Source organism: Centroberyx gerrardi, chromosome 2 (genome assembly GCF_048128805.1).
Source record: "Centroberyx gerrardi isolate f3 chromosome 2, fCenGer3.hap1.cur.20231027, whole genome shotgun sequence".
NCBI classification, from domain to species: Eukaryota; Metazoa; Chordata; class Actinopteri; order Beryciformes; family Berycidae; genus Centroberyx; species Centroberyx gerrardi.
The window spans coordinates 10,781,380-10,800,367 of NC_135998.1; the positions used below are offsets into that span (position 1 = coordinate 10,781,380).

At 42.1% G+C, this 18,988-nt stretch overlaps 4 protein-coding genes across 5 annotated transcripts; 1 reads left to right on the forward strand and 3 right to left on the reverse strand.

The window, feature by feature from the left end:
* Window positions 1-897: 897 nt before the first annotated feature.
* Window positions 898-3,294, reverse strand: LOC139923127 (growth arrest and DNA damage-inducible protein GADD45 gamma-like). Of its 2 annotated transcripts, XM_071913847.2 has the most exons (4): window positions 3,274-3,294; window positions 1,455-1,555; window positions 1,136-1,343; window positions 898-1,011 (listed from the first exon to the last, which is right to left on the reverse strand). In XM_071913847.2, the coding sequence occupies exons 2-4, from the start codon at window positions 1,553-1,555 to the stop codon at window positions 898-900; spliced, it is 423 nt and encodes a 140-aa protein (XP_071769948.2). In that variant the 5' UTR covers window positions 3,274-3,294. The 2 variants fall into 2 exon arrangements, with proteins under 2 accessions (XP_071769948.2, XP_071769949.2); XM_071913848.2 differs by lacking the exon at window positions 3,274-3,294 and having other exon boundaries at window positions 1,455-1,561.
* A 1,503-nt stretch (window positions 3,295-4,797) lies between these two features.
* On the forward strand, window positions 4,798-5,548 carry LOC139923124 (growth arrest and DNA damage-inducible protein GADD45 gamma). The gene is made up of 3 exons (XM_071913843.1): window positions 4,798-4,991; window positions 5,103-5,310; window positions 5,435-5,548. Exons 1-3 carry the CDS (start codon window positions 4,849-4,851, stop codon window positions 5,546-5,548), a joined length of 465 nt encoding a protein of 154 aa, XP_071769944.1. The 5' UTR covers window positions 4,798-4,848.
* Window positions 5,549-7,761: 2,213 nt separating this feature from the next.
* nim1kb (NIM1 serine/threonine protein kinase) lies at window positions 7,762-10,312 on the reverse strand. Its single transcript, XM_071913854.2, has 3 exons — window positions 10,039-10,312; window positions 9,584-9,852; window positions 7,762-8,517 (listed from the first exon to the last, which is right to left on the reverse strand). The coding sequence occupies exons 1-3, from the start codon at window positions 10,310-10,312 to the stop codon at window positions 7,762-7,764; spliced, it is 1,299 nt and encodes a 432-aa protein (XP_071769955.2).
* Window positions 10,313-13,263: 2,951 nt separating this feature from the next.
* On the reverse strand, window positions 13,264-18,708 carry ccdc152 (coiled-coil domain containing 152). The gene is made up of 8 exons (XM_071913837.2): window positions 18,646-18,708; window positions 18,316-18,421; window positions 17,097-17,165; window positions 16,628-16,692; window positions 16,044-16,179; window positions 14,341-14,468; window positions 13,904-14,008; window positions 13,264-13,392 (listed from the first exon to the last, which is right to left on the reverse strand). Exons 1-8 carry the CDS (start codon window positions 18,706-18,708, stop codon window positions 13,264-13,266), a joined length of 801 nt encoding a protein of 266 aa, XP_071769938.2.
* Between the last annotated feature and the right edge of the window lie 280 nt (window positions 18,709-18,988).

Below are 18,988 nucleotides of genomic sequence, written 5' to 3' on the forward strand. Positions count from 1 at the left end.
GTGAAACTTCAGATGTAGAAGTCAAAGAACATTCAGAGAGCAATATTGAATTCAATTTTTTTATTTGTAGGCTTTCATCATACAAAATAACAGATATGCAGTGATCCACTCATTTGTTTTGCCATAAATATAGCTGAAGTGAAACCTTCAGGAAGTACTACATGTTCTTTTTTTAAAATTTTCTTTCCATATTTGTTTCATAATAACTAATGTTCTATGGAAAATTTTACACAATTGTTCTTTTTTTTTTTTTTTACTTTGCTGTCAGTTCTAAAGTGAAACCTTTAGAGAACAGTCTCTTTTCAATAATTTTTTAGAATTTTTTCTCATTGTTACATTTCTAAAGTGAAACCTTTAGAGAATATTCAATAGTTTTTAAAATATTTTTTTGTCATTGTTAAATTTCTAAAGTGAAACCTTTAGAGAATTAAGACAATTCTGGAAAGTGGGAAACATATCCGCTGATTGCAACTGTTGTCATGTTGCTCAGCAAGAGGACATTTTAAAAAGTCCCTTTTTAAGAATGCCTCTTTCTCAGCACCGCTTCTTCTCCTGCTGCGCGTGCTTCAAGGTGCGACATTTTGCTCTGTGGACCACAGGATGCAGAATTCGCTTCTCCTTTCTCTCCAAACCTCATCCGCACAAAGAATGAGGGTCGATGTGTCGCCCTTGTGGCATACCTGACCTCATTCACATAAAGAATGAGAGTCATCTTGGCATGGACGGGACAAGAAGCGACGGTCACGGGGGCCCCTCGGGCCGGCGCCGTGCTGCCTGGACGGAATTCTCCTCAGGAGTATCCAGGGATGAGTAGAAACAGTGTCATCCTGTTCAGAGGATGAGTATTTCCGTAGAAGAAGGTTTACAGCATCTCAGAAGAGAGGAGTAAAGTCCAGATCAGCGCTCAGGGAGGGTGATCTCAGGAACCCAGTCGTTCAGACTGCGGCTCTCCTCACAGAACAGGTGCAGCTTCTCCAGAGCGGGGTCCTCCCAGGAACCATCGGCTGGGTTCTGTAGAAACAAGCAGGAAGGGCCTTTAGTCACAAGCAAACCAAACACTTTCTGCTCAAATGTATCACATGGTCTTGTAAAATGCTTTGGTAGGATAGAGGCTGACTGGATCTGCTCTACATACCGTGATGAGGACGCAGTGGGCATCATCAAGCTGCTCAGCCTTGTCACCAACAATCTCAGCCAGGCGCTGCATGTCGCTCACTCTGACGATGCTGATGTCGTTGTCAAAGCAGAAGGACTGGATGAGGGTGAAGTGGATCTGCAGAGCGATGTCACACTCAAACTCCTCATCCACGGCCAGGATGCAGAAAGACACACTATCCAGATCACTGTGGACAGAAAAGAGTCAAGTCTGTTAGCTGCTGCTCACATACAGTGATCAAGTAGGCTATTCTGAGAGCATGTCACAAGTCATTTTTCATGAAGATTTTTTTACTTACTCAGTCATTATTTTGGCACTCTCATAGACTCCAACAGTAAGGCGATCCTCGCTCTGAGCAGAGAGCAGAGCTTCTTTCAGAGATTTGCCAGGAGACTGCATCTTGAAGTTAGTTCAAAGTCTGGGATCTGAGCTTCAGCAGGTGTGGATAGAAATCCAAGAGAAGAGTTGTTTGTGCTGGTTCTAAGAACTTGCCAGTATTTATAGTGGAGAGCCGGCACACGCGCGCTCTGTGATTGGCTGTTTGCGGACAATGCCCCCCCCCCCCCCCCCCCCCCCCCCCGCCCCCCCTCATGGGCGCGTGCCTATAGAGAAAAGTTGGAAAGGTCGGGGGCAGTTTTGATTGAATGGATCAAATGCAAAACTCTGTGACCTTTTATCTGATGCCGTCAATTTACAGGAATAATTAAACCGCACATAAAGCCTAGACTCGTGTCCTCAAAGTTGTGGTAGATTTGGAAGGCAATCACTGGCAAATAATTTCCCTAGGAAATGTTGAAGCCTATACCTCGTATGAAATGATATAACTTTTGCAGAGCGTTCACTTGCCAAATTGTATCCCGTTACAAGGGCGTAGAAATCCCAGATCCAAACGGTCAAAAATGATGAAGTTATGCACCAATAAAGGCTCGAAAATTCTGCACCCTAATCGGTGAGGCATTGCTATTATAATAAAACAGTATTTTCCGTTATCATGGTACGGTATGCACGATTTTAATTTCACTGTATATCAGGTTGACTTCCAACTTATTACCAATTTCACTGGATAAGCTGTTTTTGTGGATCAGATTAGACAGTGGCACGCGCCGCTGCTTTGCATGCGTAAAGCAAGGCCTCACTTGAGGCGCGTGGCATCTGGAGATGCCTGCATGCTTTATCTCTATACTGCATCACTCTCCATAGCAACCAGAAGATACCATCTGTCCGTGGGGGAAGGTGAAGGGTCGACAATGGAAACTGCTGCACAATAAGTCAGCACCTGCTGTGCGCAATGGCCGCAAGCGATGCAGCTATTCATTCCACTGCAAATATGATTTTATTCTCCAAGTTTAGCAGGCTCCCGACGCAGACCTTTACTAAAATTACACTCAAGTTCGACTAGATTGATCCCTGTTTTACTGCTTAAATAGATTGCTTTGGTCACGAAAAGCATGTATGCTATAAATATAGTTTTATCTGTATCTACTAGAGCGCTCGCTTATCTTCCCTCTCCCCAAGTGTTTAGTTGGTAAGACAGTCATGTTTGGACACACGGCAAGCCATACATTAAGAAACTTTGAGTTATTATGCAGCTTTAGATAATTTGCATCTGCACAAAGAGGCTTAGGGCTTTGCTCAATTGCCGTAGGTCACCAGAGAGGGGCCTGGCCACCAACACCTGTCGCGCACTGCTGGGAGGGGCCCCGTCCGGCAGATGTGCTTCAGCAACAATAGGTCGGTATCGATTTGCACGCGCCAGTCCTGTTGCCATGCAAGTTGATCCTTCCTAAAATAGCCCAGTGTCTGAGACCCTATCAGCTGGATCAAACTTTGGTCCAAAGCCTCTTGGCCAGCTGATATGCTGCTCCAATATTTGTAAACTTTGCAGCATGCAGACCGACATTCAAAGTTGAGATCACTGTGCAGCGTCAGCGTTGCACAAGGAGCGATAGCCCGAAAATAAACAACTGACAGCTATTCTGGTATTCTGCCTCTTGTGCTTCTGCAGTGAGTTCCAGATAAGGGATTCTTGTTGTATAACAAAACACATTTTCAGCATTCTTACAACTGTTTACAACTCAAACTGAACGTGATTTTATCTGTCATTACAAGTCTGCAGCCCTATCTGTGGCATGTTTTTGAGATAACACATATACTGCGATACTTAGTCATGAGTTTAGACCATGAGCTGTCTTCTTTCGCATTTAAATTGAATCAAAACACAGACAACAGGCCAGCGAGTGCAGAGACTTGTAGACAAAGGAGCGGCGCGCCCTACGGTCGGGGTTGACCTGGGTTAGGGGAGGGGGTCCTCATAGCGACAGTTCTCCATCTGCCGCTCTGCTATCCACAGAACAATGGTGCTGAATCAATCACCGCCAACCTGTGTCGCCCACACAACCTCCCTACTCCAACCCCCTTTATTTACGCAGCAGTAGCAGCACGCCAGACCTGATGCAAGATGTCTCTTTAGTTATTATGCACCTTACTAATCAAATGGGCATAAGCTGTATAGACAGAAACTGCCCAATCAGTTGAACAGTCAAAATGAATGCGAAATTGAGCCGTGCGTAAAAGTTGTGCGTATTGGTCACAACCACGAAAATGAATGATAGAAAGATAGCTTCGTGTTAAATCGTGTTAAATTTTTACTCTTACTCGAAATCATGAAAATAGAATAGGCCTATAGAAGTAGTGAATCTTATACATTTAACACCAAACCAAGTAAGTAACTTTTTGGAAACTTGGAAAAATAGTTTTGCCTGTATAAAATTCCGTCCATGTGGCCCCTGTTCCCTAGAGTAAATAAATAAAAACCAAGCAAGGGTTTTTGGACAGCTGATGGCCACGTGGTACACATGGGCCAGCAGTGCAGATTGTGCGGCACGCACAGCGTTCTGGCACGCGCTAGTCATTTGCATTTGTATGGGGACCATGATAATAGAGGCTTCTGCGCGCACAATGGGGCCGTTTTAGCCAGCCTCTAGTCCTACAGATGGCATCATCCACCTGCCCTTTCTCTGTCTCGGGTGGGGGACAGGGGGGTTGGGACGCCTTCTGCACACTTTCTCCATGTTACTGTTTAAACACTCACTTTCACCAAAAACTAGATTGCAATTTTTTTGTTTTCATTATGCATGGTTTATATTTTTTAATTGATAAATTCTTGAAGCTCCTGCAGGGGCTACACATAGTCTATATCTAAGTGAACATTTGTCTTTGCCATTCCGAAAATGACAAGATGGCTATCTGTAATCTACTTTGAGAGTTTCTAAAACTAAAACTTCTAAAATTTAATTTAAAGTTTAATTACTGTTTAACATAAATATATGCAATTTGAATCTTTTACTGTGTTTTTCCTAAGTTGCAGATGACAACAACAGAACAACAGAGTAGTGAAACTTTTGAAATGAAATTATTTTTAGTTAAAGCGCACGCCTAAGCCTGGCTCAGAGGGAGAACGTGGCTCGATGACCCCTATCAATCTGCCACGAGCCGGAGTGTGACAATAGCATTATCATACCAATACACCATTCAGCTCAGCCAATCAGAGCGCAGCGCTTTCACTGGGCCGCACGAGCTGGAGAGTATAAAAAGGGGACGCTCCACGTTTTAAGGCACTCTGCTTTTCGGATTTACTCTCCGACAACACAAACTCTCTAAAGCTCCCTTGCGGAATATTTTAGCTCATCATCATGACTCTTGAGGAAGTTCTTATCCAGAAACCCGCCGAGAGGGTCCAGTCCACCGGCAAAGCCCTGGAAGAGGTCCTGATCTCCGCTAAAGACAACGACTGCCTCACCGTCGGCGTCTACGAGTCCGCTAAAGTTATGAATCTGTAAGTATGAGCCTCTCAGCTGCTGATATCTACTGCATTTCCATCTATCATACTGGTTAATTTGGATAATTTTGAATGTGTGCTCACTGAGTTTTTTTATTGTCTCCACAGTGATCCGGATAGTGTGTCTTTCTGCGTCCTGGCCGTGGATGAGGAGTTTGAGTGTGACATCGCTCTGCAGATCCACTTCACCCTCATCCAGTCCTTCTGCTTTGACAACGACATCAGCATCGTCAGAGTGAGCGACATGCAGCGCCTGGCTGAGATTGTTGGTGACAAGGCTGAGCAGCTTGATGATGCCCACTGCGTCCTCATCACGGTATGTAGAGCAGATCCAGTCAGCCTCTATCCTACCAAAGCATTTTACAAGACCATGTGATACATTTGAGCAGAAAGTGTTTGGTTTGCTTGTGACTAAAGGCCCTTCCTGCTTGTTTCTACAGAACCCAGCCGATGGTTCCTGGGAGGACCCCGCTCTGGAGAAGCTGCACCTGTTCTGTGAGGAGAGCCGCAGTCTGAACGACTGGGTTCCTGAGATCACCCTCCCTGAGCGCTGATCTGGACTTTACTCCTCTCTTCTGAGATGCTGTAAACCTTCTTCTACGGAAATACTCATCCTCTGAACAGGATGACACTGTTTCTACTCATCCCTGGATACTCCTGAGGAGAATTCCGTCCAGGCAGCACGGCGCCGGCCCGAGGGGCCCCCGTGACCGTCGCTTCTTGTCCCGTCCATGCCAAGATGACTCTCATTCTTTATGTGAATGAGGTCAGGTATGCCACAAGGGCGACACATCGACCCTCATTCTTTGTGCGGATGAGGTTTGGAGAGAAAGGAGAAGCGAATTCTGCATCCTGTGGTCCACAGAGCAAAATGTCGCACCTTGAAGCACGCGCAGCAGGAGAAGAAGCGGTGCTGAGAAAGAGGCATTCTTAAAAAGGGACTTTTTAAAATGTCCTCTTGCTGAGCAACATGACAACAGTTGCAATCAGCGGATATGTTTCCCACTTTCCAGAATTGTCTTAATTCTCTAAAGGTTTCACTTTAGAAATTTAACGATGACAAAAAAATATTTTAAAAAACTATTGGAAAAAAAGAATATTCTCTAAAGGTTTCACTTTAGAAATGTAACAATGAGGAAAAAAAATAATAATATTGAAAAGAGACTGTTCTCTAAAGGTTTCACTTTAGACATGTAATAATGACTAAATTAATACTAACTTAATGTTGAAAATTGTAAAAAAAAAAATAATAAAAAAAAAATGTTCAGTTGTAATGCTCCAAAGGTTTAACTTTAGAACATTTCATTATGTACTGAAGACAAAAAAAGAACAGCTAACAAGATATCAGCTCATAGCCTCCCTCTAAAGATTTGATTTTAGAGGTTTTGCTTGTGTTGGAACAATGTTGGAAAGACTATAAGATACTAATGTACAACTTTCTAAAGGTTTCACTTTAGAATTGTTGGAAATTGTATAATACTTCAATAAAACAAAAAAGAATATATATTGTTGGTGTTTTGTGTTTTCACTTATAGAGTTCTACAAAGTTTGGACTGGGCTGGCTTTGGCTGGAATTAGGGCATGTTAGTGTGTGTGTGTGTGTGTGTGTGTGTGTGCGTGCCTGCGTTTTTGGTGGAGGTGGGGCGGGGTTGGGGGGGTATGAAACTAACAAAAGTTTAAAACTCGGCAAATTTGCATAGAAGGCGCTAAGGTCTGTCATCTGGTCGCTGTTGTCCCTGCAGTAAAACTCCGGTCCCTCCCTCCTCCAGGCGCTCATCTGCATGTGTATGGGCAGCGCACAATAGCGGAGCGCTCGGCTGTCAAATCCAGCGGTCCGCACAGAGCGCCTATTGTCTGGCCTGCAGATGTCTCCGCAGCCACGCCGCGCCATCTGCCGCTTTCTGTAGGTGGGGGTCGGGCGGGGAGGAGCTGGGGTGCAGCTTTCAGTGCCAGAGGGGCTGGGTTTGGCCGGTTTGGGCCGGTTGTAGAAAAAGGTCCTGCATATCATCTGGTGTTCTGCCAGCTGCTGTTGGGCTATTATTTACTTGCAGTCTCACAGGCACTAGTGAAACTTTGGTAAACACACACCACAAAGAAGGCTGCACAAGCATCAGCTCTGTTTGGGTGCAGCAGCCACCTGCTTTGCGTTTAACAATGAAATTGCGTGACTCATCAGTTTTCTTACACTTTATTCAGTATTTCATAAGTAGTAGGAAAGTCATTTAGAGAGACAGAATGGGTTTAAGTGAGTCTAAGCTTTTTACTGTAGAACCCCTTAAGCTGTTTCCCCCAAAACCCTTTTTGTAAAAGGAATGAAAAGTTAAAATTAGCTGCAACTTTACACCTCAGAGCCAAGAAACATTACATTTTGCAGGGATATATAGACTCACTCAGGCCATTAACAAAAGTTTACAATTTACATGCAATTTATGTATCAGCTTTCAAAATAAAGCTACTTTTACTTTTGCTTACACCCCCCCCAAAATGCAATTTCATGAGGCACTTTCATACAAATACCATAGGCTATTCTTAAAAACATGAAAAGATGCATTAGTAGGAATAAATAATAATTTATCAAAAACTACAAAGTAGCAGAAACTTAGCACAAACTAAATAAACACTATTTTTTTGCAAAACACATAGGAAGAAGTCAGTTTCTCCCCAGCCACAGTAAATAAATACCACTACTGCTAAAAATAATAGTTAAATGTTGGTATAAAATAGTCCTGTAAGAAAAAACTGTGATGATGCATCTCTTAATAGTCTATTATGAAAGCACACAGAACTTGGAGGTGTGTCTGAGGCCCCTGTAGGCTCGGAGCCCCTCCCTCTTGGGGTCTCGCACCATGCCTCTAACCACCGGCACAGTGTCGCAGCCCCTCCTCTTCTGGGCCCGGTGTAGGAGGATGCAGCAAACCCCGGTGACAGGGTTCCGGCTGTCCTTGGGCTGATTGTTCCGTATGTGCTCCATGGTGAATCCCAGCTCCTCCAAAGAGGCCCGGACCTCCTCCTCTTCATCCTCCAGTTCCCCGCTCTCTGAGTCCAGCAGGCGGAGAGGGCTCGGTGGATCAGGAACTTCCAGCGACCAGGGAAACTCCACGGGCAAGAGCCAGTCACAGCCCAGCATTTGGTCCACTGCGTAACGCTCCTTAGGTGCCGTCTTCAGGATGCCTTTGATGAGCCTCTGGCAGGGGCCGGGCACCCAGGGCGGGACGGTGTAGGCGCCCTCCAGGATGCAGCGCCGCAGCTTACCCATGGTTTCGGCGCGGAACGGCATGGTGCCAGTCACCATGAAGAACAGCAGGACCCCCATGGCCCACACATCCACTGGCGGTCCCATGTAGCACTCGTCCCTGAAGAGCTCCGGGGCGGCGTAGGGGGGGGAGCCGCAGAAGGTGTCCAGGGCGTCATTGCGGTTTGAGACGCGGGTGCTGAATCCAAAGTCGGCTACCTTCACACAGGCACTGCTGGTGAACAGAACATTCTCCGCCTTCAGGTCCCGGTGGATGATGTTGTTGTTGTGCTGCACACACCAAAACATGAGTTGGTTTGGTATTTCTAAATAGGTAACAAATCTGAGGTTTCGCCTTGCCATTTTATTGCAAATATGGCAGGTAAGTAAGTACACAAGCAAGGTAATATTCCATAGAAACTAACCATTGTTAATCAATAGAATGTATTTATGGCATAAAACTAATTTAACAACCAAGAAGCCCAAATCTGAATCTGCCTGTGGTGCCACTTTAACCCTCTTCTAGCTTTGTTGCTTTGGAGGCTGCGCCCCATTAAGGGCAAAGAAGAGGGCAAGATGGTTTGCCACCAAATTTGTGCATCAAGACAACTATCTGATCCAAAAGCTTTACTCTGGAAGACAGTACCGATCCATTAAGACAAGATCACTTCAGCAGCTTCTTTTCAAAAGCCGTCACTCTTACCTAAGCAGCCCTCTTAAGACTCAAGCTCTACAAACCCACACATTCTCTAGACCCCTCTTCACCATCCAATACTTCCTGTAAACTTTCCTACAGTCAGTACTATTTACCATGCTTTTTATTATTACCTAAGCAGTTTTTTCCCCCCACTTTTACACCGCTGCAATGCCTGTTCAACTAATTCAGACATTGGACATTACACCTTTCAGCCTAGGAATGTAGGTTCCCCAACACTTTTATTCTGTTTTCTTTGGATTAAATAAATGTTTTCTAATGTTAAAATTTATCAACTGAACTCTTGATATAATGAATGACAGTATATGACATCCTAGCATGAGTTTTAATATAGGCTACTTTGAATCTGTTAATAGTTTTTTTCTCTCCACTTTTTTCTCCAATGTGAACTATCTGCTGGAAATTGTTAATATTTTGATTATGGTGATTGTTTTCTAACTGTGATACCATTTCAAGTCTTGCTCCTATCTCTTTCTCTCGTTCGCTCTCTCTCTCCCTTTCTTTTCCTCCTCCTTTTAGTGTTTTATTTTTCCTTTCTGCAACTAAATGCTGCTGCTGTCTTAGCCAGGTCTCCCTTGGAAATCGTTGATTTCAACGTGACTAACCATGATAAATAAACAAATAAAATTCTACTACACTAACCAAATATTTGATGGCAGAAAGGATCTGGGCGAAGGTGATCTTGCTGTTGTTGTCAGACAGTTTGCCATCATTGCAGATCCTGGTGTGGAGGTCCCCGCCTCCTGCGTACTCCAGCACCAGATAGAGACGGCAGGGCGTGTCCACGACCTCGTACAGACGGACCACGTTGGGGTGCTGCAGGTTCTCCATGCTCGAAATCTCCCTGGACAGCAGACGATGGGCCTGCATATCCAGCCTGGTCTTATCCAGCACCTTCAGGGCCACCTTGTCTGGGAGGGAGATGGATGATATGGGATGATATGGTAGATGCATGGGACAGGGAGACATCACACATCAGTTGGGAAGAGTAAGACACAGTCTGGAGGGAGTGGTGCCTTGTTGTGGGAAAACATGTTAACTTTCCTTGTTTCAGGGAGAAGCAATGACAGAAATCTGGCACAGTTTAATCCCCCTACCTCTGGTTAGGGCGTGGAAGGCCATTTTAACCCGGGAGAAGGTGCCATAGCCGATCTCGCCGCGGACCTTGTAGAAGCCCACCCTGCGGCCTATGATCAGCTCCTTGATGGTCTTCTCGTCTTTGCACATGTCTTGGGTGAGCTTCTGCAGGGGAGTGGGGCGCAGCGGGGCGTCCAGCTCGTCATCCTCAAGGTCGGCCTCGGAGCTGTCCGTCAGGCTGTAGAAGCTGTGGTGGAGCTTGGTGCTCGTCACCTGGTACTGGCCTCCTGGCATCTCTACAGCAGGCTGGGGATGGTGTCATCTTCAAAAATAATTTTGATGGGTTATTGTCAACTCACAGTTTGGGAATAGTTCGTTGGTAACTCATATCTTTAAAGCTACAGTATCACTTACAGCAGTGGTTCTCAACCTCAACTTTGAAATGAATCGATGCCTACTCGCGACCCCCGTCACAAGGATTCAGAGTTAAACCAAAGAATGATTTTCCCTTTTCAGATTGTTTCATTTGATTCATTATCAGAGGAGGCATAGAGGCTGAAAGCTATGCAGTATTTCACAATAGAAAAAAAGCAAAAATGAGAGAAAAATCTGAAAAAATAAATAGACATGATAATAGACTTGCAAAGTAGAAATATGCTTTTTTCCCAAAAATGATCTAGCAACTCCCTGGGAGGCCCCGACCCCCAGGTTGAGAACCACTGACTTACAGTACGGGAGGCAGAATGATTGCTCTACTGCAAATGTCACATCAGAGTATAATCACTATTAAAATAAGAATACTAAAAAAACTCAGGTATAAATACGCAGGAAATAACTCAAGCAGAAGTAAAAAGCAAAAAAAAAAAAAGTTTTGCTTGTGAGACCAGAAGCGATATTGTCATTGTCAAATACAGAGTTCAAGATGTACAGTAAAGCTGATCTGTAAGAAATGTATACTGGCTAACACTAATAATGTATAAAGAATTTCTTTACGTAATGAGCTATCCAGTATTTGAAATATGTGACACCTTCTAATATTAGGGAACTAATTACTAATATTAGCTCTCTATACTAAAATGTTAGTGAATGCAATAATATGTTTCTTTATTAACATTGAGCAATCAACATCAGGTAAATTGAGTGTTTCAGAATGAAACCCTTCATGACTTTTCAGCATTGCAACAAATAGATGCCACAGGCTACAAACTGGAAGCAATACATCTGCACTCATAACACTGCAACATTTGCAGGAAGGTGGGAGAAATTTTGCAAAACAGGATCAACAATTTTATTCACTTAAATAACAAATAAGATTTAAATTTTCTTACCAAGTTTCCAAATTGTTGCTCTGCATTGAAACGCAGCCGAAGAATCCATGGTAACTAATAATACTAAAAATCCCAGTAGGACACAGAAAAACAGATCCTCTTCAATGACATGCCACCATTTTGTATCAATATGCTTAAATTATTTGAGAATGTAGCGTCGCAGGGAGCAAGAACGGTATAATCATGGTGTATCTTTGCCTTTAGCTCAGTCTCCCTCTCTTCCCGCTGGAAAATACAACATTGCTGGCCAGGAACCTGGGGGGCAGCGGTCTGTGCTATGAGTAACTGGACAGACAGTTAGGCTTCCCTGGCCACGCCTCCTCACCCATCTCTCCATGCTCCTCTGTCTTCTCCCACAGATTAGGGATCAAGGTGGTGTCATGATCTCTAATCCTGGCTTTATTTAGGTCTGTCCCAATCCCTTCAAACAGCTAACATCAATGCAGTGGGGAAGATATGAGGCCAAAAGACGCACCATACAACACACATGCATGTAGATGAATTATATTTGACGATTATGATGCTTTGATCTGTAGGTTATGATGCATCAGGAGAACGCCTGTGCAAGTGCATGGGGCTGTTTCTGTGCGATGCAAGGTCGATCTCCTAGTTGTGCACTGAGCTCTGGTGAAGATCAGATGTTATGCAATGTAATTATCTAATGTTCCCAGAGAGATTAGCACTCTCTGTCCCCCTTAGACACAGGCAGAGCAGCACAGATAAAGGGATTACAAAGCATGAGATCAACAATGTCAAACTGGGCCACTTCAATTCAGGTGTGCTGTCCCTGTGAGGTAGAGGTCTTGCAGAAGGACACTTGCTACAGTAGCTACAATGTACAGTAACATGATATCCAGGCAACTATGGGAATACATATGGATCAGCTTCATTTTGTGTAATGATAGTGTTGTATGTGTAGGATATAGCATCTAATTCCCCAAATATTGTTGCATAATCAATCACGGGAATGGATCATGGTATTTAGCTCATATCAACAAAGCAGTAGTATTAAGCATGGGAGGGTTAAGTCCAGAATGACTGCTTGATCTCATTGCACTCACTACTCTCATGTTAAAAATTTAAACTTGAATAAAAGCTTCTAAATTACTCAGGTAGAATCAAAAGTGCAGAATTTCAAAAGTACTCAGAAAAGCAGAGCTTTTCTAAAAAATCTAGTCAATCGCATTAACTAAAGTAGTTGTAACTATAGCTACTTTCTGCCTTTTCTTTCCTAAACATCCACTATGGGATTTCCTGGCCTCAAATCATGGGTAGGCGTACAGTTCAGGTGTTCTACTTTTGCAAATTCTCAGGGGTTTGACTTCATGGAATGCAACAAAACAGGCCAACTGGTAGCCAATTAATTGATTTTTCCTTTGAATGGAAAGACAAACAGGATTCATTCCTTGAATGGATTGGCCTTCCAGCTATCTGACTCACTACATTTCCCCAACCTCTACGTCAATGCCTCCCATGCAGGCGTCTGATTAGATTAAGGCCTTAGACAGGAATAATACCCATGTGCAGGGGACCTGTGCTACTATCTATGCAGCCTATCTTCTTCTTCACTGGTCACCTGTAGCAACCCATAGACCCCCTATCCACAGGCAATGATACTGCAAATCTAGTGAAGGATGACAATACACATGAAGTACTATAATTGAATAAATATTCTGTAATGGGAAGGAATTCAAATTCAAATTCCAAGAGTCTGAGAATTGATCTTTTCGCTTGCACACAATGTATTTGAAAAACAAAAACTGCATACTGGAAAAACTCTTTCAAAACACCTAGATAACTTCTGCCTTCTGGGAAACCACTTGCCACGAGTTCGATAAGCCCACAGAGCAGCTCACACCTTGGCTTAAGACTGACAAAGGCATTGGCTCGTAAGGATTGCAAGCCTGTAAACGACAGTTAGATCTTTCTCTTCTTAAGGCGGGTGTCAGCGAGGCCACTGGCGTGCTGGGACTCCTCCAATTCTTTGATTCTCTGACGCAGAGCCACAATCTCCTTGTTCTTCTCCTCCTGGAAAAACTGCAGCTTCTGAGGGCACACATGCACAGTTAATCCAGACACGCAGAGTTAAAGACGCTGACACAGACACGCACACACACATACACAGACAAATACACACACACACACAGACAGACTCACACACACAGAGACAAACACAAGCACAACTTGTGTTGTGTGGAGAGCAATAAAAAGAAAACATACAACACTTCTCACAACATGCAATAATAATAAACCTGATAATAATAAACTATAAAACTAAACATTCATTCATTCATTAATTCATTTATGCAGGCGTTCAGTCAGACATTCATTAATTTATGCAAGCATTCATTGATTCATACATTCATCATCATGGAGGAGGAAACCTGTGCTTTTTTTTAATGATTGCAACTAGTAACTGGTAATTTGTAGTCCATTGGAGAAAGAGAAAGAGAGAGAGAGAGAGAGAGAGAGAGAGAGAGAGAGAGGGAGAGAGAGAGAGAGAGAGGGAGAGAGAGAGAAGGAGAGAGAGAGAGAGAGAGAGAGAGAGAGAGCTCACCCTCCTGAAGACGCTCTGGGGCAGAAAGCTGGAGCCTTGCTGCTGCTGCTGCTGCTGTTGACTCCACTGTGCTGTACTCTGAACTCTGGTTAGCTTCGCACCAAACTGACAAAACAGTAACGGATGTTGTCTTTAGCATACAGAACAAAACATCAATAAGTCTTGTAAAGCTGTAAATGAGCGCTCAGATAGATAGATAGATAGATAGATAGACAGACAGACAGACAGACAGACAGACTTTTAGTAACAGGATCTACAGTCATACTTGTCTCATCTACATAATTTTTTTTTTTTTTACAGACTGAAATGTCACCACAATAAATCAGTGCAGATCTAACTTCTTGTGTTCAGGCCTTTCTTCTTTATCTTTTTTAACTAGAAGTTTGGACTGCTCCCAACACAACTCTTGAGAGTAAAGCATAGTGATTAGTCTATACCTCCATCTGTATCTTTAGGAGTTCACTCTGCCTCTCCCTCTCCTGGTCCCTAAGCCTCTTCTTCATCTCCTCCAGATCGAGATCTTTTCTCTCCAGCAGCTTCTTCACTTTGGCATCTTTAGCTTCCACTGCCAAGGAAAAAAACAACACCAGTTTTCTGTTCTACCAGCCTTTGGCAGGTAAAGCTATTTTATGTCTCTAAATGTCTAGTAGGCTAGTAAAATGGTAAACGTGGCAAATAAACTTTTGATTCCACCACTCGATGTTGCCATTGAACCAAACATTTTTTATTAATTTCCTGCTCTGCCAATGAGCGAGACACGTCATAAAGCAACATTCAGTATATGTAGAGTTTATCACAAAGATGTTTTTTCAAGCAATAAAAAAACATTTTAGTGGAGTAATGTCAACGCGTCGTTATGGTCGTCATGTGAGGTGCTTTGATGGGAGTGTGCAGGTGGTTTATCATGACAAACAAAAAATGTGATCTCATTGTCATAATATATTGACAAAATATGACCAGTCTGGGGTTTCTCCATGCAACTTTTCAGGAATTCTGTCCATGTTCTATAATTCTCACAACTTTCTCTCATGCATGACCTATTCAGTATAACAGTTTCATGGTACACAGGTGCAATACATTACTAGACACTCAATACCTTCTCCACAGTTACAACCATACAGTATGCCATGCTGCCTGAACGCACATACTGGGTGAATGTTAAATATTAATTTATAGAGTGATAAATAATCTGCTGTCTATTCAACATCTCTGCACTGTCCCTTCAGAACAGCAGGGGTTCTTTTGTACGTATAACATTGTATATCACTATATCACTATATGTTCTGTGAAAGTTGTCAGTGGCTCTGTCTCATTCAGGAGGTAGCGTCCTACTTCCTTGATTCCTATGTAGGAACCTTCCTAATAAGGTACCTTGTTTAACTGTAGTAGCTGTTACTTTTATTGTTCACGGTCTGTGGTAGTAGCAGAGAAATAAATAGTTTGAGATAGAAAGCCTTCCTAGGCAGCGTCATGTGACTACAGATAATGTTACACCAGCATTAAAATGTTGTTGGCTATGAAAAATATAGTTTTTATATAAAATGTAGTTTTTATGTATACAGTGGATACTCTGCTACCAGTTAATTTATCAACCATCAAACTAAGCCTGATGCAGTAGTGACCTCATCGCTGTAAATTACACCAGGACACTGGCAACTGGTAAAAGTAATTTCAGCAGCATTCCAGAAACGAAGAAAATGAAGTATGATTCCCTATTGACAATTTTCACATAAAATGAATTGAAAATGTTAGATGTGTTTAATTTTGTATGGCCATAGGTTGGGCTTCCATCCGCCATTCATTTTAGCTGATGTTGTGGAAGTTTCATTCTTCTCCTTTGAAGTTGCAAGGTGTTGTGGGATGTCCTACTGCACCTAAGGAACCACTGTATGCTTCCTGTGTCCTACCCAAATTAGACTGTACTACAACTTGAAAATTTTGACTTCCTACCTAGAAATGCCACTTAAATAGTGTACTTAAATAATGTCTCCAGTGCCATGACAAGCTCCTGTACATCAGTAAAATTATTCTGATTCCCTTATAGCATATATGTTATAGCATCAACACCTTTGTCTCAGCGTATCAAGTATATTTCTGAGAGGCACCCTCCTGGTGTCTGTCCTACGGCTCGGGGGCTTACACTGATTCAGGGTTTCTTTGTGGGAATCCTCCACCTCACTTCTGCACTGCTGTTTCGCAGTCTGCAGCTCCCTCTTGTGTCTCTCTTCCTCTGCTCTCATCTCAGAAACCAGCCTCTGCACCTCAGCCCCTCGCTCCTGACAACACAGAGGCCACAGACCACATCACTGATACAAGGACCGGATGTTGAAAAATAATACCCATTGGTACTTTACAGATTTTGGGAATTGTTATCAATTTTAAGGTTTTGAAAGTCACTAAAAAGTTTAAAAGAAAAGATTCTTACAATAAGAATGCAGGATTTCTTCTAGTTTATGGACATTTTTATGGAGGAAATCAACTGAGCATACTGATTCTGAAGTGCAAATGGCGTGTACAAATATCAACAAAAAGTTAATAATTTAATCTACAGCGTGATGAAATATACTTAAAAAAAAAAATTCTATTTAAAAATGCATTGTTTTATGACCAGTATCACATCAGTCTGATGCATTCAGCTGATTGCTAGATAAAACAAATTCAGTTTTAGTGATAAGTAAGATGTCCGAAAAATTATTTAAGTGTTTACACTGCTTCAGTGCTCACCTCTGCTGTTCTCTCATTCTGTTGTTTCAGCTCTGCCACATCGTTCTTCAACTTCTCATTCTCCACTACAATATAAACAATCTTAGGGTAGTCACAAGATAAAAACGAGGCTAATAAAAATCCTAACAAAAATTTCCTCTGTAATTTTATGTAACAGTGGTGTTTTTAGTTTTGGTCAGTTATGATTCTAGCACTGAAAAATCTTATTAGGATATTATTCATAATAAAACCATTAATCATTGGGACTACATTGTTGTATTTTAAATTCACATCTTCTCTAGCAGTGGTTGTACCTTTCTCACTGTGGTGTTACACCATTACAAAATGTGTACCAAGGAAACACTCCTTACATATCCTTACTTCCTGACAAAGAGCAGTGTGAGTATTTTAAATATCAAAGGATTTGTTATTCTGTTCCCAGGCAGTTATTAAAAGTCTGACCTGACACTGTGTGACACAGACAACTTACCTCTGAGGTTACACTGCTCCTGGAGAGTCTGCTGGAGTCTGTTCACTGTGACTAGCATGCTGTCTCTCTCTGCAACATAGAGGTTGGTCAGATACCATCTGCAACTTTTAATGGTTTGTTTGAGTTGCCTTAGGTGCCATTTATGTGCATTTTGCCACATAAAACAATACAGAGAGTGTCAGAAAGTTCACACAGTCACCAGAAAGCATTTTGAAGAGTACAGCATATTTTTCTGTGGTTGACAAATTACCTGACACCATCTGAATGTGGTAAACCTCACCCATCTGGTAATCCATGCAAATTAATATAAGAATTATTTGTAAATAATATTTGACAGTAGGTCTGACACAATCCAATCATCATCTCATAATTGTTGTTGCTATGAATTCCATCTGACTTAATTAAGTCACGCACAACATGAGGTGACAGAGCATTTTTTATTTTAATACTTAATCTTTTGATGAACTAGGTTTATCCTCTATTTAAGGTGGGGTGGGAAATGAACTGTAGTCACCATCAATCCACCATCACCATCAATCCACTAAACACTAAGGTATGGCCAAGTCTCCACTCCTAATATATAATAATTACCACTATAACTTTCAAACCCATTTGGATCAACTAAATTGAGGCAATTAGGCCTACTGATCACTGACAAAATATTATTTGGCCAGTGTGATAGATTATTAGATACAGGTCACCAAACAGGGAACGTTGGTCATGAGTGCTCCCCTGATGTGATTATTTTGGCTTCCAAATATATTTCTGGGTATTTTTGGTTGATATTTGCTGTCCATTTCAATGACATTAAACTGCAAGATCAAATATGGATCCACTTAGGCCAAAGTAATGCAAGTGCCACACCTGGCCATTCCCAGTTGGTGCCCATGCACCAGCAAAATGCAAAACTTGGCTGAAGCTGGTAAGATTGCATTCTCTATCAGCTGCTCTGGTCTGGCAGGGAAACCGTCATCGTTTGGAGGCCCTATTCTATAAAAGTAGTTAAGATGACTGGTAAATGTTTAAAAATTTAGGATTTCATTTCCTGAACTGGAAACATAATGGAGTGTATAATGACGCTGTCATGAAAAGTGTCATTTCACAAAATTACCAGCAGAGGGAGACATACACCATAAACGAACTGCTTATAGGACCATCAAATTTAGAAAAACTATAGATACAAAATGAAACACATGGTTTAATTAATCAAGAAACTCACCCTCAATCAAACTTTTCTCTTTGGTCAAATAAAATTTCAAGACTCTGTTGGCATCCTCCAGCATGATCTCCAAAATGCTGTTCTTGCCATTAATTTCTGTAATTTTCTGTTTGGCAAGAATAAAGGAATAGGACAGTAGGCTATAATTATAATACAGTAAAATTAACTGTATAATTCTAATGTGACTGGCAACTCTATATACCAAACTATTCAAATATATCGTTTAAAAAAGTGCTCGTCATATTTGAATAGTAGGTGACAGCTAAAATAGGCTAATAAACCAAACACTGTAGACAAACATAGCCATGTTCTTAGCTATCACTTAGCTACCTGTTCCAGTAGAGCGAAATTTTCCATTAGCTTGTCAAGATTAACACAGGTTAACTTTATCATCTCTGGTCTTCCTTGGTCTGGGAAAGAGCAAATAACTAGTGTAATATACTCAGAAAAAAACGATATTGTTTCAGTTTCATTAAACGCTGTACTAGCTAAATTTTAGTTAATCTGCTAGCAAACGAGTTTAACTGTTGAACAGGTAATTTGAATTTCTGTTGCACGCGCCCTTTAACTGAAAAAAGAATCATGGCAGTGCTGTGGAAAGACGAATACAAATACAAAGTATGAAAGTTGTTTATTTGTGACTAACAATTTTGAACAATTGAAATAAAATGAC

What these genes read in the sequence shown, in the direction of transcription:
- LOC139923127 (XM_071913847.2), bottom strand. Translation starts at nt 1,555, where the DNA reads ATGCAGTCTCCTGGCAAATCTCTGAAAGAAGCTCTGCTCTCTGCTCAG. An exon ending in AGTGCCAAAATAATGACTGA is followed by an intron (nt 1,344 to 1,454) that starts GTAAGTAAAAAA and finishes TTCTGTCCACAG; the next exon opens with TGATCTGGATAGTGTGTCTT. An exon ending in CCCACTGCGTCCTCATCACG is followed by an intron (nt 1,012 to 1,135) that starts GTATGTAGAGCA and finishes TTGTTTCTACAG; the next exon opens with AACCCAGCCGATGGTTCCTG.
- LOC139923124 (XM_071913843.1), top strand. Translation starts at nt 4,849, where the DNA reads ATGACTCTTGAGGAAGTTCTTATCCAGAAACCCGCCGAGAGGGTCCAG. An exon ending in TCCGCTAAAGTTATGAATCT is followed by an intron (nt 4,992 to 5,102) that starts GTAAGTATGAGC and finishes TTGTCTCCACAG; the next exon opens with TGATCCGGATAGTGTGTCTT. An exon ending in CCCACTGCGTCCTCATCACG is followed by an intron (nt 5,311 to 5,434) that starts GTATGTAGAGCA and finishes TTGTTTCTACAG; the next exon opens with AACCCAGCCGATGGTTCCTG.
- ccdc152 (XM_071913837.2), bottom strand. Translation starts at nt 18,708, where the DNA reads ATGATAAAGTTAACCTGTGTTAATCTTGACAAGCTAATGGAAAATTTC. An exon ending in AGAATGAGAGAACAGCAGAG is followed by an intron (nt 16,180 to 16,627) that starts GTGAGCACTGAA and finishes CTGTGTTGTCAG; the next exon opens with GAGCGAGGGGCTGAGGTGCA. An exon ending in CCCAGAGCGTCTTCAGGAGG is followed by an intron (nt 13,393 to 13,903) that starts GTGAGCTCTCTC and finishes GTGTGCCCTCAG; the next exon opens with AAGCTGCAGTTTTTCCAGGA.
- nim1kb (XM_071913854.2), bottom strand. Translation starts at nt 10,312, where the DNA reads ATGCCAGGAGGCCAGTACCAGGTGACGAGCACCAAGCTCCACCACAGC. An exon ending in CTTCCACGCCCTAACCAGAG is followed by an intron (nt 9,853 to 10,038) that starts GTAGGGGGATTA and finishes TCTCCCTCCCAG; the next exon opens with ACAAGGTGGCCCTGAAGGTG. An exon ending in TTTCTGCCATCAAATATTTG is followed by an intron (nt 8,518 to 9,583) that starts GTTAGTGTAGTA and finishes TGGTGTGTGCAG; the next exon opens with CACAACAACAACATCATCCA.